Source organism: Triplophysa dalaica, chromosome 11, assembly GCF_015846415.1.
Source record: "Triplophysa dalaica isolate WHDGS20190420 chromosome 11, ASM1584641v1, whole genome shotgun sequence".
NCBI classification, from domain to species: Eukaryota; Metazoa; Chordata; class Actinopteri; order Cypriniformes; family Nemacheilidae; genus Triplophysa; species Triplophysa dalaica.
This window is the reverse complement of record NC_079552.1, coordinates 21,151,334-21,169,279: the sequence shown is the minus strand read 5'-3', so window position 1 is coordinate 21,169,279 and position 17,946 is coordinate 21,151,334. Positions and strand designations below refer to the sequence as shown.

The following is a 17,946-nucleotide window of genomic DNA, read 5'->3' as shown; positions in this document are numbered from 1 at the left end:
AAATTACAGCAGAAGCACCATGTTTAAAAGCCCGCGGAGTGTTGTTGGCAATGAAGACCAACTTGCTTCCAATTCCAATTAGTTGGAGCTTTTTTCGTACTTTGAAGTGGCGGTTTCAAATAAGGGCAGCAGAAATGCTTCACTCCGATTTGCGAAAACGGCTTTTAATTGGTGGAGTATCCATATACGAAAAAGCTTTCACAAACGCTCTTCTAAATGACAACGATTCACACGCAACGGCAAATAATATTTAAATTATTCATTTTCATTTCTGCAGCAATGAGGAACGTCAAATTAAGAGCGCTTTTATGCTTCAAGGGCGAAATCTTTTCAACGGCATCTTGTGAATAAATAAACAGGCGAGCGGTTGTTGGTTAATTTGCGAAGATCATTATGATCCTGTTAATCATCCGTGGAGTCTTACCTCCATGTTATTTCAATCACTAGGCGTAGTTTCTCACGTACTGTACCCACTTCATCTTTTTGTATGAAACTTTGTAGCTGTAATTTGGCCCTTCATATCTTCTCGACATGAGCAAAAAGTCAAGAAAATATAGGAAAAAGCGGAACAATTTAGAGTTAATGAGTTCCCAGCGGAGGTCTGCTGTAAACAGATATATTTCCAAACTTTAAGCCATTAGTTCTAAGCGGCAACAGGTTGCGTTTGACGTCGTCTCTCTAGGAAGTACAGTTTGTGATCCCATGATTGCACTGAGGTCTGCTGTTGAGTTTCTCTCCCGTGGTGATCAGTCTCGGCTATCTGTTAAAGGCCTTATTCAATTATGAATGTTCTCTGAATAATGCATCGTATTGATTTTTTTCGCACAATTCATGCGACTATCGCACTGTCTGTAGCAGTGAAAACAAACAAATGAATTAGTGATACAACACGTGGAGTCGCTACTGGGCAGACGGTTGTTTCTTTTCAAAAGAAGCTTTAAATATTTCAAGTTTCCTGAATGCTGCAGGTTAGTTTGCTGAGCGTTATTATTGGTTTTCATCGGAGAATAACACAATATCATTATGTAATGAGTAAGGGCTGAACAATTATACAACATAACAAACTTGGAGATACAATACAAGTTGGTGCAAGTTGAACAAAAAGTTCATTAACTGCTTATAAAAGAGAGAGTTTGAGTTCTGGATATAGCTCAGACCTCTTTGGCTTTCATGTATATATTTATATTTAAATTTCTATAAGTTAAATTATAAACATTTATTAATTTAATATTTTTCTTAAATATATACATTTACGTGTATGTAATTATAAAAACGAATTTAATATACACAGTACACAGACATTTTATACAAACTTTTATTCTGGATGAGATAAATCGTAATTACTGGTTAAACAATCCTGTCTACTAATGGAAAGATGGCTTTGAATGACCCTATTTATATGTACAAATATATTTGTTAGGATTGTGTTTATGGCGTGATTTTGTATGTTGGAAATATGTTCACGGCTGAACAGGTTGCAGGGTAACAAATAACAATGCCATTCAGACGTGCACAATTTTTATCCACAAGTGCTTTATTTCATCATGTCTAAATTATGCACAAATGCGTGCAAATGCTTTATTGATTTTAAAAAGATATTTCAAACAAAAATGAAAATTCTGTCATGACTAACTAATCCTCAAGTTGTTCCAAAACCCTTTTCTGCTGAACACATGTAAGCAACTGACATTTCTGGGACATCATTGACTACCATAGTAGGAGAAAATATTGTATATTTTTTTTCTGTTGAACATTCATTTGAAGAATTTAGGAAGTAAATGAGGGTGAATAAACAATGACAAAATGTAATTTGTTTTGGTTGAAATATCCCTTTAAATCTGTTATTCTTTTGTTATGAAGGAAACGCTTTAAACTTTCAATTACAGTGAAACAAACTTTAAAGAAAGTTTAAATCATGTCAAAACAACCACTATTTGCATATCCACAGCGGTCTATACACAAATCCTTATTAGAGCAGCGTTTCATTACACACCATGTTAATGATAGGTCCTATTGTACAGCTCCTCTACCCAGAGTCATTGAGTTAACTGGCAATTACCGGTTTAAGGCCTGTTAGCATCAAAAGATCAATTTTACACTAATTATAATGTACAACTGAGGAAAAGAGCTAGCCGAGCAGGCCGAGAGAGGCTCAGAAACAAAGAGAACATGGTGTAACTCAAGTCTGAATTTGTTTCTTAGATTGCATTAGAACCTCTTTAAAAGAACAAACTAAAAGACCCCTGGTGGTTTTCTCAAGGAAGCGAGTTTCTCATTAGGAAACATCTGCACAGGAGAAAAGAAGCGTGTGAGTCCTGGTGCCGTATGAATCACCTTCGCAGACAGGTTGAGTTCCGCTCCAGGAGCCGTTCTGCAGGCAAGCGCGCTCGGATGAGCCAATCAGCGTGTATCCAGCCTCGCATGTAAACCTTAAAAGACTTTTATGTCTAAACTCCTCCCCGAGACGGGAACCGCGAGGAGGAATTCCTGGATCTCCGCAGAATCCTTGATAATCACCTGGATGTTGGACAAAAGACAAGGAGGGTTTTCTAGACAGTGACCAACCTCTTTTTCAGCTGCTTCACTTATATCTCTTTATTACTTTAAAGGTTATGCTTCACTTCTAGATGAATCACAACATTATTGACTTTGATTTGAACCGAGGATGCATTTGAAGGTAGAAATATATGCCTGTGTAGCTGTGAACATTTTTATGCATTTGAACAACGTTACAAAGTAAAACAATTAACATAGTCATCAATAAACAAAGGAAACACAGTTCCTGTTTCTATTTTAACAGCAACGTGTTTTATCTGATTGGTGAAGATTTTGAGTGGTTACTATTTGTTCTTTGACAAATAAAACTGAACTCATGTCTGACTTTCATTGGAGGCCTGTATCATCACTTAACCTTGTCTACAAACAACATGCATGCGATTTTATTTCACAATTTACTGTTGCGATCCTCTGCAGTACAGCCTGGTTCACTTTCTAAACTTTCTAAAACAGTACAGCACATCCAATTTCTAAATGCATTCCAGGATTACATAAACACAAAATGTAAATTTCACTCTGAGCTTCAGATAAAAAGTACTTTGTGTACACTGATGTCAACAGCAGTTACTGTTCCAACTTTAGCTCAAGATATCTTAAAGTAAGCTGAAGCACTCAGACAGCAGCTCAAAGATCAGCAGTCTTTCTAGCATCCAGCCCCGAGGCTCTGCCACCTGCTGATGGATGTACCTGAGCAGTAGGGCGGTGTGCCACTCCATCGGCCATCCTCTAGACACTGGCGCGTGGCGTTCCCCACCAGAGATCGGCCCTGGCCGCACGAGTAATGGACCACGTCTCTGTAGGTGAACTTCTGGCCCGACATGAGAGCAAATGGTGGTGTGCCGGGGTCGCCGCAGGATATGGCTGTGGGGGTCAGGGAGAAGGGAACATCTAGTATTTAAGATACTTCTGAAAAGTTTATTGTTGTTTGGCATAGCATTAAAGACCGTCGCATTGATGCAGTATTTCTGTTCTTAACACAACACCACGGCTTCTACTAAAGCCTACTTACAATCACATGATAATAACTGTGACATGTCTATCTTGCATCTACAAAGAAAGTACAAATTGACTAGTGTGTGGGTTACTGAATGCTCCTTAAGGTGACGTGTCAGGTGTGGGTAACTATTCCACCCACCGCTAATAATTTAAAAGCTACAAAATACTAAAATGCAATATTGTGGACGTTACGGTCTCAGTTTGTGAATTTGTGCATATATTAGGAAACAGCAGAGCATCACTCACAAAGGCACTTAGGAAGCGATCTATCCCAGAAACCATTTGACCGGCAGGTGAGGACGGATGAGCCGAGGAGGTAGAAGCCCCTCTTGCAGTGATACATCACCGTGTTTCTGCAGTTGAAGCTCTCGGGGTAGCGCTGTTGAGAGTGACGAATGGCGTTCTCCACAAAGCCCGGATCAGAACAGTTTACCACTGCGAGATAAAAACAGCCAGATGCTTAATGTCTGACAGGCTGAGCAAAAGTGAAGAGAGACAGAAATCAAAGGAGGGGTTGAATATAGGGATCGCTGGTGCAGTATCAAGAGCAATTTCAATCAACTCTGACCCGAAACGCTTGCTGTCTTTCTTAAGATCATGTGTGAATTCTGTTCTTTTGTCTTCCCATATACCTGGAACTAATCTCGAGCAATCTTCCATTGCAAAGTTGACAGGAGTGCATGTGGTGAGCACGTGTGATTCTGTACATGAGGCGCTGATTCTTTCTACGCTATCCTGACAGATTTACAGAGATCATGTGGCCATGTTAAGATTTTTCTCTACTGGAAACCGGTGCACGCTGTTTCTGGCACGCAGCGCAGATACAAATTCAGTTACTGCCCTTTGGTTAAAAAAAGATTGAAGTTAAGACCATAGGAAACAAACCGGGCAGCATTGCCTGGGTGGCAGCTGTCAATGTCTCGGCATTCAATTAAGCCCCATGGGAGAGAAGACGGCGGAAAAACAGCTGAAAACCTGATAATTGGCACCTGTTATTGCTTTGCCGGTTTTCTTTTTTGAGACACTATTTTTGATCTGAGGGCCAATTCAGTGTAAGAATAAGGCTTAAAGTTGTGCAAAAAAAAACTTGAACATTGTTTATAAAAATAACAATTGCTTGTGACGACTTTCTTTTTGAATACTGTAACAGCTGTCCATTTTTATTAATGAAAGTATATGACAATTCTAGCATTTTGTAATTGTAGGTAATAATTTAAACTTTTTTTACTACAATTGAATGTGACAATTCTTAATTTTTGTAGTTGGTGTATAGACTTTTGTTTAATTGTGTAAGACACATTAGATCGGTAATAACTAAGTGAGTTAGAATTAACAGTATCAATTCTGCCCTTCCAGTATTTTTGTTTGCAGAACACTTTTCTTACGGAAAAAAATAGGATTCACACTTCAAATTTTCACCAAGATCATCCGGGTACTTTGAGAACGGATTTAGAACGGATAGTATGAGAATTGGGATGCAGCAAATGTATTCTGCATGCCAGGCCAGTGATTGACAAGAGATGATCTCTCTAATGCTATTTTATATGATGAATACAAATATTAATAAAATAAAACAATGTAATATTAGCAGTTTAATTTCAAAATTTTGATATGTCCTACCATAGGACGCATGTTTGAGTTATTCGTTAACTACCTATTATATGTGTTGTTAGAATTTAGCAAATGTAAATCTGCTGATCGTGGTCATGCAATATATGTACTTTTTTGCTGGAGAAACGTTAAGTATGTTTTGCGTAACACAAGCACACAGTTCTGTACTAGAGCATAACTACAGACTAAGTATGCTCAGTGTTTTGCGTTTTCACAGTTTACATGGAAACAACAAAGATAGCATTTTCAAAAATTTTGTGGCACATTTTTTTAAGGTTGCATTTCCTCAAAATGCCATTCTCATGCATTAAACGTTTTTGTTTTAAGTTGTGAATTGTTGAAAATAAGTGAGCATTTAAAAAAAAGTATTCAAGTATATTTGGTTCCCTGTGCCTTAAATAGCTGCAAATATGGACGCCTAGCAGGACAAGACAAAGCTCCACCCCTCTGCTCGGCCTTTAGGGAATTGTCGATCTTAGATCTGTGGACCTGGATCCATTTGCCGTCACGATTCAATTTATTGGGCCACCGTCAACAACTTCCCTGGCACATTAATTAATCATTAAAGTGACAAGATGTGCATGGTTACTCCAGCTTAATGTCAGAAAGCATCTCGTGGTGTCACGCGGGTGGCTGCCGACCCATTTGACTTTCAAATCCGCGCTTCAAAATAGAAAGTGACATAAAGAGAATTATTTGCACATTGCTTCTTGTCATTCAAAGGTTGAGTGATACTGCAGAGCACAGATGTTGGTTTCGCTCTGTTAATGCTAAGCCCATGAGCTGTGGGTGTTAAACAGCCTTACTAAGGAGCTTCTCGCATAACAAGACAGCGTCCGAGACTGAGTCTCAGTTGAGATTCCAAACGACAATCTGGGCCAGGCTGCCTGAAAGCACTGCGCATAGAGTGTGTCGGGGAGATTTTCTTACCTTTGCACAGAGGCAGGGGGTTGCTCCACTGTCCGTTCATGCGACATTGAGCTCGGGAGGCACCGTGCAACAAATAGCCTGTGTTGCAGGTGAAGTTGACCACGTCATTCAGATTAAACTCACTCCCATTAGTTCTGCCATTTGCAGGGTTTCCAGGGTGGCCACAGGTTATAGCTGTTGGTAAACATGAAAGAGTCAAAGTCTTCCTGTTCATGATGCTGGAAGAGGTTGCCATTAATACCATATATGATAAATAATAACTTTGCATCAAATATCAAGATATAGAGACATAAAGCACAAACACACCTTTTGATCTCTAAAAATAAAGAGAGGTAGTGTAAAACAAAGATAATGATCCACATCTAAAGACTTTGACATGAACCTCAAATCAACCTAACCAAGTGGTAAAAATATATATTTTGAATCATTCACAGACATCCATTAAAATTTAATTGATAGTTCACCCAAAAATGATGATAATTTTAAAGTCCCAGTGAACTGGAAGTTGCGATCGTTTTAACTTCCGTGTTTTGACGCATTTCGAGTGAAATGGAATTTCCAAGGAAAAATAGTGGGTGTGGCTTTTTTCCTTTCTGCGATTTTATTGTATTTATAAAAACAGCTGTGGCTTTTTGAAACGGAACTGGCAGCATATTGACAGTTGAAGGGGAGGAGTTAATTGATGACCCGCCGAAGCCATCTAACATACCTCAACTTAGATAGCTAGTCATTACAGGACGGAAGTGCATTTTCAGATTTTAATTGAAGATTATGAAGGAACCCGGTTTGTAGAAAGAGAAGGACCCACATTAATAAACTATTTACAATAAAAGTTGCAATATTTAACGAAAAAATAGCCATTGTCATTTTCATTTCCCTGGGACTTTAACCCTCATGTTATTTCAAACCTGTGTGAGTTTCTTTCTTCATCAGGACACAAAAGACATGTTGATAACCAAACAACATTGAACCCCATTGACCTCCAATGTATGAAAACAAAACCAAGGAGACATTTCTCGAAATATCTTCTTTTGTATTCCACAGACTCATATACAGGTTTTGAATGACAGGAGGCTGAATAGACGATGACACATCTAACCCTTTAAACAATTTGGCATTAAAGATGTATAATAAGAAGGTAAAAGGACACTCACGAACACACACTGGGGCTTGCCCTGACCACCTGTGGTCCTGTTGGCAGATTCGAACCGAAGTCCCTATGAGTCGAAAACCCAGGTTGCATTGATAAACAACCGTGTCTCTGTAACTGGACCCATCGCCGCTGATGTGGCCGTTAACAATGGGATCAGGAGAATCACAATGACCAGCTGTAGAAGTAAAACACATTTTCAGATTGATTATAATTATTATCAGAATTTCAATGCAACCTCCATTACTTAATCAAAGACACACAGAATCTGGATACACACAGAGTCACTGCTTGACATTTTGATGAAATGCCCTCCGTGCTGTTTGGTCAAGCAGCGGGTGATGTGTCTGAGGGTCAGTGATGATCCACACACGGTGGCATATTCACTTCTTTCTATCTGCTTTACCCAGCAATACTATCTTATAGGAGCCATCATACACTCCTACATTTCACATTTTTTATTTTATTTTAAGGCTGTCTATTGATTAAAATAGAATTTAAGTAATTGCATGATTACAAATGAATCAGAAAGAAATGAAATAGACAGGTTTTTTGTATGTTTTTGGTTGAATATGCTTTGTGCTGTATAGTAGATACTTGTGTTGTTTTTCTCTCTTTATTCTGATAAGTGGATCAGTAGTTGATTAAGATGTTCAGGTGCACGGGTTATAGTTTGTGTTTCCTTTGAACGTGTTGTTTGCCTGACAGGCTGACATGAACAGATTTTTGGTCGAAATCTGTTCATTTTAATAACTAATTGGGAGCAGCAATGACAGTGTACCGATTCTTGTTTTTTAATTTAGTTTTTTTGGCTGAACGTGCACCTGTCCTAAATGTTTTTGGATGTGCACATTTACTGAAGTTGCACTGAAAATAATTTACAGACATCACTGTGGCAGAAAAACAAAGAATTTAAAAAACATTACAAGAGGAGTTGATGTACTTGATATGCTGCATTTCTAAATACAACTTGTGGGAGATATATTCTTTTAATATTTCAATAAACTCTTTCCATTGTATTGTATTCTTGTGATATCAACTTAAAAAGAAGAACTTTTTCTGTAAGTGCGTCTGACTCATCAAACTGTACTTTGACTGGTGGAAGCAATGTTAGGCAGTGTGTCACCAAAGCATTTTTTGTTTGTTTCTGATGCCAGTGTATTTTTACCAACTTTTCATTTTTATTTATTTATTTGGAACAACAGATAAATATCATTATAAATATCATTTACTTGTCCGCCATCCAATGACAGTGGAATTGACTACAAATACTGTACCATCAACCAACCTTCAAACCCTACTGAACAACAGTGCAGATGTAATGTTGTTTTTCAAGAATCCATGTTTGTACCTAATGACATTGCGTTAAATGCTTTGGTGAACACACCGCCTTATTCCAGGTACTACAAGTGGTGTTTTTGAGTGGAAGTTGCCCTACTCAATAATACAATACCGATGCCAGTTTCCATCCGGCAGAGACCTGTTATTCAAACCAAAATGAGTTGCTTTTGTGTCTTTCACATAAACCTTACTGAAAGACGCTACATACCCAGACATCTGGTCTCGACTCCACTCCAGAGACCGTTGGCCTGACACTCCCTGACGTGCGAGCCCACTAATGTGTAGCCCGTGTTACACAGGAAGATAGCCGTGGCGCCGTAGGTAGTCAGGGTGCCCATCTTTTTGCCATTAGGAGGAGATGGAAGCTCCCCACAGGAAATGACTGGAGGAAACACAGTCAATCCAATATCTTTAATGCACAGGGTCAGGCTGTGTTAAAAATAAAAGGTCATTTTGATGACAGCTGGCACCGTATCCCAGTCTATGCGCTGTCGCTTTCGGATACCAGGAGAAAAGCAACACAGACACAGTGTTCATATAATGATAGTAGCAGAGAAAACACACCACCATGTCAAGTCTGGACACACCTTCAAATACTAGAAATATATAGTTTAGTAAAGAAATTCATTGATATTTTATATTCTTCTGATTTCCACCATTTAAAAAGCTTTGTAGATTTGTAGAAGGAAAAAATATTTTAATGAGTTGATTACTTAAATTTATAATGAAGTATTAATGGCATCGAATTTGTATATATGATTCGAAGACATAGAGATTAAACATGTCCTGCATATCAAATCCCAAAGGCAAACATCGCCTGTTAATGCAAGCGTTAATTTCTGACACTGTTGCACAAACACATTTATTTTCATGATGTGGCGGCTGTTTGCATCCGTCGCCTTCATTAACACATAAAGGCATGTTTCCATCGGTCTCACCGTAGCGTATAAACAGAGTCACAATGAAGCCGTCGCTGATTACAATATTTACATCAGCTAGCTGTTCTCGAACCTGCCGAAGCATTTTTCACCGAAGACTTAATCACCATAATAATGTTTACACAGGCCGTCCCTTTGGTGAAAACCGGGCCGTGATCAGAAGTGACTGAGCGGTGGATGGAGTACACGCTAAATCCAGAGGATTACACTCGGATCAGAGGAGAAAGAAATGGATGTGGTTTAAAAAAGGGCCAGATTTCAGTTTAGTTGCCCTAATGAATTTGTTTCATTAGTGCACGATGAACGCAGTTTGGTAATTAACTTGCTGATCTTTTGGGGAAATCCCAAGAGCGTAGTTCACATTTCCCTTCATTTTGTGCATATCTGTGGGGTCTCCTTAAACGAACAGTTGGCTAAGGCACAATGTTTCAAGAGAACTATACTATATAATTGGAGTATCGCTTCGAGTGTAATAAGGTTCTTACTCTTGCATGTGGACTTCTCCTCCAGCCCTTCCCAGGTTGCATTAGCTAAGCACTTGATGGTTCTCCTGCCCCCTAGATAGTAGCCAGGGGAGCAGCTTAGCATTATTCGTGCACCGAACTCATTCAGCTGGCCTGAGATGAGACGCCACACCATGTGTTCAGAAAGCATGCTCTCAATGTCCGGACACTGGACCGCTGCAGGAGACAAAGCAAAGAAGACATTAATGGAGGACTGTGATCCTGAGGCTACTGGAACTGAAACAACTGGAGCTAACAGGAATCATGGGATAGATGTACAGTGCCAGGAATATTTGTACAGAATATTTTGTCACAGAATTTAAAGCTTCTGATCTGAAGGCATATTCTTTAGTGCTTATTATTACCTTTACTTTATGGATTGTAGCTTTAAACATTAGTTAAAGAAAAGCAGTCAAAAAGTGTCTATCATACAGTAAATGCTGAAATTATTATTAATAAATGCTGTGGAAGTATTGTTCATTGTTAGTTTATGTTTGATTATGCATTAATGAATTGTTAACAAATAACACCTTATTGGAAAGTGTTACCATGTTTATTTTGAATGTGCGCATTCTCATCACGTCCTGTCACAAGGAGTAGCACGAGGGCGGAAGTTTCTTCATGGGGGGTGCTGATGGCTCCATTTTGTTAGCAACGCGGATATATGTCTCGATACATACATTAAAATAATACGTTTGCTACTTGCTTTTCATGCCAACTTTGAACAAATGTTAAATGTGTGTTTTACTTTAAAACTCATTTTCTTTAATAGCTCAATCTGCAGATGCATAAGATGGCAATTGAGTTTAGAACATATCAAAAAAAGCTAAATAAAATGAGTGTTGATGCACTCGTTGCGATGTTATTCAACTGACAATATAATGGAAAGCATTTGAAATGATGTTTTTGGCATTACGTAAATAACCGGTTTTAACAATACCTTTGTTTTTACACATAAAAAAAAGGATTTATCTTAAGGGGTTTTGTCAAATTATTTAGTACGTCGTTCTATAAAAAGATTTAAATCGTTTCTTTAATTCATAAAATGTTTCATAATCAAGATCTGAAGTGTAATTGATATGGTTTTGTATAATAAACTTGTTCATATAAATGTGGCCGCAGACTGGAGTGGAAACATAAGGTTTCTGGCGTTCTAATATTGCCGCCTGCATGAAACAGATGGTCTTTTGATTGAACAACATAGTTGCGACCGCTGTGGGTACATCAAACTTTGAGGAAGAAAGCCGGGTCAGGTATATTGATCAGGATCTTAAGCATCCTCGCCCGCACCTTTCTTATGGCACATCGTGTTCTCTTCTCCATGTTCTACATGACAAAAGATTGAAACCTCTCGGCCTGTGCTTGTTGAGCTCATTTTAAACAGGAGATGCAGCTGGAGCGCTGCCGTATACAGCTCATCTAAGAACACTGTGAATGCCACACTGTCATCTCAAAGATCCAGAATGAAAGGACACCTTGACATAGAGCTGTGAAGCAGGACAGATGCCTTCTCTTCTCTCCTATCTTTTTTTTGCAGATAAGGAGTACCACAACATTCAGAAAAGAAAAGTTTGTCAAGCAAACTTTGATGCTGGCCTGAAAAATCCTCAACTAAGAGTTTAAAGGGCACATAAGGAGCAAATATTCTGTGTCTTTGGTGTGCCTTTGGATGCTCACGCATGTATTAGACATGTCAAATTGCAAAAATCAAAGTGTGGGAACAAAAGATGCATACTATCTTAAAGCGAATGCTCACCAAGAGCTGCCTGAAACACCTTGTGTAACCACACCCCCTCAAATCTACGTATGTTTGTGGTATGATTTGACTAAGATCACCCAAATGTATAGGAGTATTCTTAAATATTTGCTCTATTGGTATTAAATTCTTAAAATAATTTGTGAGGATCTATTATCAAATCAAGTTGATTTAAGGACGGCGTTCCGAATAGAAGTCAAGACAGACGGATTACCTTGACATGATGTTATATATTGGGGCAGTTCCCTCATCTTTTTACTCTCCTGTTAATGGTTTGGAATATCACAATATGAAATTGTGACATTATCTATAGCAGCATCGGCTTTAATGAGCATCTCTCCTCTTCTGACCTCTGAATGCATAATACACGGTCATTTGGCTGCGGGCACTCTGGTCGGCTTTGTGGGCTAATGGTGATTCAGGTCAGAAGGGGGACATGCCACATCATACCATTTGTCTTGTTTGAGTTGCCAAACCGCAAAAAATCAAGTCATTATTGTTAATTTCGCCAATTACCTGCCCTACATTACTCTCAGAGGGGGGCAGCGAGCGGTAAAGGAACTGACTGCTGCGGTTCAATGAGGCAGGAGATTTTAACATGCTGTTGGCATAGAAACAGGGGACTCGATTTGCTCACGTAAACAGCGGGGAGGATGAGCCGAGTTGCTCCAGGTGCCCTCCTCCAGGCAGACGGCGGTGAGGAGGCTGCCCGCATCAGATCTGTAGCCGTCCTCGCACACATACTGCACCGTACTGCCCACCGTGTATTGGAAGCCGTGGAACGAGCCGTTGGCGGGAGACTCTGGCACTCCGCAAGACACAGCTGCCGATCGGACACAAATAACAGCAGATGCAGATAAATGACATACAGCGTACAGACAGTCAAAGATCTTTATCGCATAGATACACAAGTGTATTGCATATTCAATCTGCATTGAGTTATAGATTTGAGCCTGAACTCAAAATAAGCGACCTGAACATCCTTCTCAGGATTCCTTTATTCCTTTTTTTTCTCTACATTGCTTTTTACAATCTTTCATTGTTGTTGCAATGCAGATGTTGCAATGCAGATGTTGGAAAACATTTTGGCTTTGGGTTGCAGTGTACCTGTGCTACGGTAGCAGTGCACTACTAAAGCGTCAACATTTTTAAACGTAGTACCGTAAGCAATGTTGCTCATGCTCATTAACTTTCGGTAAACATTAGTATTGGGTATCGTCAGAAATCGTCAGTTCTGATTCTGGTTCCATAGATTCCCAGTTTTGATTACGGTTCCATTTAAATTAAATATGAATTTTGAATGAACATTGAATGCAGTGTTGCTGTCTGTAAGTTACTCGGTAATGTTGAGTACTGCTAATCCATCAATCACCTGTGCTTTAAAGTAGATTTTTTACACTATCAATAACAACCAAATAGTCTAATGAGGGCTAAGAGACTTCCTCATTTCCCTAAACGAATGAACTATATTAAACAAAATACGCTGCTAGTATGTGTTCAGTCAAACAAAACAATGTGCACAGTTATCAAGGATGCTAGTGCGCATACAGGAAAATGTTGTGTTCAGCAAAAAGATGTTTTCAGTAATTAAAGAAGCGGCGCTGCGTTTTTGTGTGGTTTGTCACATCCTTACTGGGAAACGGTAGCGAAAGGCTACGGAAAGTGTCACATCAGAACCGTTTTTGGAACCGAAACTAACGGTTCCAGACCACATTGCACAGTAGATGGTATCATGATAGTTCTGCTGGTATAGTATCGTAAGATATGTTCCTGGTATCGTGACCCTTGTTGGATTGAATTTAGCACAAACAGATTTGCAGAGTAACAGACTTTAGGCACATAACCTACATTTCACAGAAAATATCTGCATTTGTATCTTTCAACCAAGGGAGTTTTCTTTCTAGCTTGCGGAGTTCTAAGGCACTATTATTCGTAAAGCTTCTTTAGAACAATTTTATGATGAAAAGAAGAGGACGACAAATAATTCACACCCCTATAAAGTCTACGCACATGAAAATTCCTACAGCAACCCTTACCTGAACCCTTAGTTTTAAAATATTTATAGTAATCTTTTTTTTATTAACTACAAAAAGCGCAACTGACAAACACCCAAAGTTGCAGAAGAAAACCAACTTGGCATGAACACCAGCAGTTGGTCTGGTTTCGGGTCAGCAAACAGACCTCTATTCCACGCAACCTTTCATTTATGAGATTGGCTCTTTTTAACAAGAACATATGCAAGGTCTCAAAAACAGTTAGCACACACACAAGCAAGCGAGTAAGCAGGTGTGTGTTCCTTTTCCAGAAATGCGATGGGACCAATTAAAGGTGTTCCTCGTTAAACTTCTGTATGAGAATCAGTCTGTGAGTCTCTTTGACCCTCCGGTCCGCTGCATGGATTGCTCCCATCACTTAAAGAAATGATTGGCCTTAATTAGCGCCCATTCTAGATGCCCTTCACTGCAAATGAGGCTCAGGCAGCCACTGTTCGGCAATGGTAAAAGGATATTAGTGCTATAACCTCCAGTCCTTGGAATGGTGTCATTTACCTTGGTGTGATTAAGAATAATGAGACTCATCGAGTAAAATCTTTGTGTGATTCTGAATATGTGGGAACACTGGCTGGGATCTCTGTTGAGAACGTCCTTTGAAGGGGAATATTTATGTGTGGTGTTGGGCCACGTTTTTGGCAGTAAGCACATAAAAGTTGAAACAGTGTCTCATAAAAGCCCTGGCTTCGAATATGGGTCATTTAATATCGCAGTAATGGTTAATATCACCATCTAGTTACTTTGCTGGAAATAAGGTTGTCGCATTACCACCATTTTTATGGCCAATACCAGTGAATTTTGACAATTCTCAATACCAATTCTTTTACCGCAGAGAAAACTAAAATTGGCTTGTTTTCAATGCTTCAATGAATTATTAAAGCAGTCATTTCCAGTCAATTTAGTTATAAAATAAGAACTAAGAAACAAATTGCATGCAACACGAATAATAAATACAACAGAACAAAGACACAAATGGCGAAAAGCATTGGACATATTTCAAGTTACAATTACATGTAAAACAAATCACTGCATAGTCTTATCAGTATGAATTAAACATAAATATAGCATGTTAAAGTTATTTATCAATATTATGGATAGCTGCAGGTCTATTAGAATGCATTTACACAATCTAATAGTTTCATACAATTTCTAACTTCGATAAGATTGAACCAACCTGCGAAAGTATGTTACATAAAAAACTCACTAGTAACTATTTCCATTTGTATTTTTAGGGACCTGTTATACCTTTAATGGGACAGAATAATAGAGAGCAGATGGGATATAAGATAGCAGTAACACCAAAAGACCTTCGAAACAGTAATCAGACTGGCGCTATAAGTCAGCGCATTAACCAATAGACTATTGGCGCCGACACACAAACTATTTTGATATCATATGACGTGCATCTGACCATTGAGGAGCACATGCATGCAAATGAAGTTCAGTCTTTTATTGCACTTCCAAAAACTTTAAATATAAATGATGTTCTGCTTTCTCTTCTCAGTCATTCGTTTTCTCTAGTTGCTCATGTGTGAATAATTTCAAACACTCCTGCACAATAGAAGCTGAGTAACAGATCTACATAGGGCCATGTAAACAATATGGCAAAATCTGTCTATATCATTTTATCCTCACAATACACTACGTATTGTCATTTTGGATATAAATATGCTACATACAAAGGGCACCTATATACAAATCTGACCTGCGTCATGACATGATTCTATTGTTCATCTCTCTTCGATGTCTTTACCACCATAAACATTTCCAGTGAAAACTGACATTTTCTTACTGTAAAATAATGTTTTTTTCCCCTGTAAAATTTCACGTTTCCATTGTTTTCTTGTACATTTGCAGTCTTTTTCTGTAATTTTTTTGCCGTATTAGATATGCACTGGTTCTAAATATCATAACAAATGTCGATTATTCAGAGTGATACATATTCTGAAGAATAAATTAATATTTCTTGATGTTATTAATTCATATAATGACTATTAATATTGAACATCAGACCGGTGATGTTTCTTAACATTTTCTATATACAGTACAGAGCACAAATTCATAGCATTTTGTTGTTTGATTGACAGGATATATTGGCCCTTTTCATCGTCTGTCAAAAGTATCCGATAGTAGATCGTGTAAAAAATTGCCTTTATCGACCAATACCGATTATAAGACGACATTTTGATCCCACCTGATTTTTTTAAGACTAACTGAACACCCCTGTGATTCTCTTTTACAACTCAGATTATCATTACTGTGATGTATGAAAACACTCAAATATTACTATTTAATAAATCAGTAAACAATTTAAAGAACTGCATGTCAGGAACGAGTATGTGCACTGAGAAAAACATGTGGCCTGATTAAAGAAGACCTTGTGGAAAGAAATGCTATTGATTGTCATGCAAATATGCTCTTATGCAATTTCATTTTTTTGTTTACTATGAAAGTGCTTTTAGGTGATTTATTTTTGTGAGATTCAAATAGAGCAACTTTGTTTTAATTGGCTTTCTGTCAAGTTTTTGTGTGTGTGAACTCATTTCTCCTATCTCATAATCACACATAACCTCCCTTAAACATTACAGGTGGAACAATTATCTCTACGTACTCGCTGACTATTTTTTGCCAGTACACGCCTGATCCGCAGACGTCTGGTCTCACTAATGAACGCTCTGCGAGAGAGTGTTTTCTCTGACAGCGCTCCGGAACGGAAGACATGAGGGCTCGGAGTGCTAGAGGAGTAGAAGAGAAAGGGAGGACGGCCTCCACGTAGGCTGGGGGATAAAATTAGCTCCTAGATAACAGAGGAACGAGCAGAGGGAAGCATGAACAATGAAATTAAGAGAACTCGCGACACATCAAACACATTCAATTACGCTTCCGTCCTGCCGTGACTGAAGAGTCGCCCATTATGACATCGGGACAAAAGGACACAGGCGATCTCAGTGCGCGCTCCTCCTTGAATGGGATAAAAGCGGCTTCGTGTCGAGGCGTGCGGGGGTGCTTTTGTTCTGTCATCCTCAAAAGGTGGATTGCCTTTTCAAGGCCATTTTCAGACATCTGAATGAGAGAACTGACTCAATGAATGGCATTGAAGAGTCTGAGTTACCTTGACAAAGTGGAGCAGGGTTGTCCCATTGGTAAAGGCCGTTCTGATGCAGTCTGCACGTGGCATTTCTGTGACCCACGAGCCTGTAGCCGGAGTTGCAGTAATACTGGATCCTGCTGCCAGGCCGGTCCCTCGCCCTGTTGTTGACCCCGCCGTTCTTGGGTAGATCGTTCACACTGCAGTACGCAGCTGTGGGCATTAACACACAGTTTATAACAGATTACAAAAAGTATGAATTTGTGGTTTAGTAAGTTAAACATTTTGCGGCCTGCTGATTTCAGATCATTTCGTAAAAATCTACGGTCACACTTCAGTAGAGGGGGCAATTCTCGCTATTAACAAACCATTAACTATGACTTTTTCCCCGATTAACTTAATTTGTGGTTTATTAATAGTTAGTAACGTAGTTACCAGGTTTAGGGATTTGGTAGGATCTGGAAAGATTTTAGTCAAGTGTTTCAAAACTTTTGGACACTAGTGTATAGGTCAGGACATTGTATAAAGTATTACTCAAAGTCGGCCATCAACTATCTCCTCTCTAGATATCCTCATTGAAACCCATATTGACGAAGTAGACAACTAGACTCAAGCTTTAAAGAATTCTAAGCAAACTTAAAAGCCCAAACTCCACCGTACTAAAAGGCATATCTTTGTTCCTGCTTTCATGGGACCATTAACACAGTGTTTAAGTTTGACTCTCAGATAAAACCTTTGGAAAATAGCTTGATGGATATGAACAGATCATTAGATCCTGTTTGAGATGCGACACAAATACATGTTTGCCCAGCGTAAGGAGGAGGCTCTTGGGATGTCAAAGCTTAATCTCACTTCAGACAGATCAAATCAAATGCATCATCACACTATGAGTCTGCCGAGAGGTTTGGTCTCGGCTGCGAGTGATTAACTACACATTGCGTAAAAAATCCACGTGGTATTGAATTCTAATGTTCTTTCAGGAAAGCCCGACGGACCAAGCGCTGAAGGAAAAACAAGGAGGGGCTT

At 38.9% G+C, this 17,946-nt stretch overlaps 1 protein-coding gene across 3 annotated transcripts in view; it reads right to left on the bottom strand.

Moving 5' to 3' along the window:
* Positions 1–17,946, bottom strand: part of csmd1a (CUB and Sushi multiple domains 1a) — a 313,221-nt gene that overhangs the window by 27,218 nt on the left and 268,057 nt on the right. For 2 of the 3 annotated variants that reach the window (XM_056760343.1, XM_056760344.1), the window contains exons 49-57: positions 16,945–17,133; positions 12,419–12,604; positions 10,008–10,202; positions 8,793–8,966; positions 7,248–7,421; positions 6,094–6,267; positions 3,799–3,987; positions 3,244–3,417; positions 2,335–2,517 (exon numbers count right to left, since the gene is read on the bottom strand). In XM_056760343.1, coding sequence (XP_056616321.1) covers positions 2,335–2,517; positions 3,244–3,417; positions 3,799–3,987; positions 6,094–6,267; positions 7,248–7,421; positions 8,793–8,966; positions 10,008–10,202; positions 12,419–12,604; positions 16,945–17,133 — 1,638 coding nt within the window. The remainder of the gene's footprint in view (positions 1–2,334; positions 2,518–3,243; positions 3,418–3,798; positions 3,988–6,093; positions 6,268–7,247; positions 7,422–8,792; positions 8,967–10,007; positions 10,203–12,418; positions 12,605–16,944; positions 17,134–17,946) is intronic. The other variant, XM_056760345.1, reaches the window with a different exon arrangement.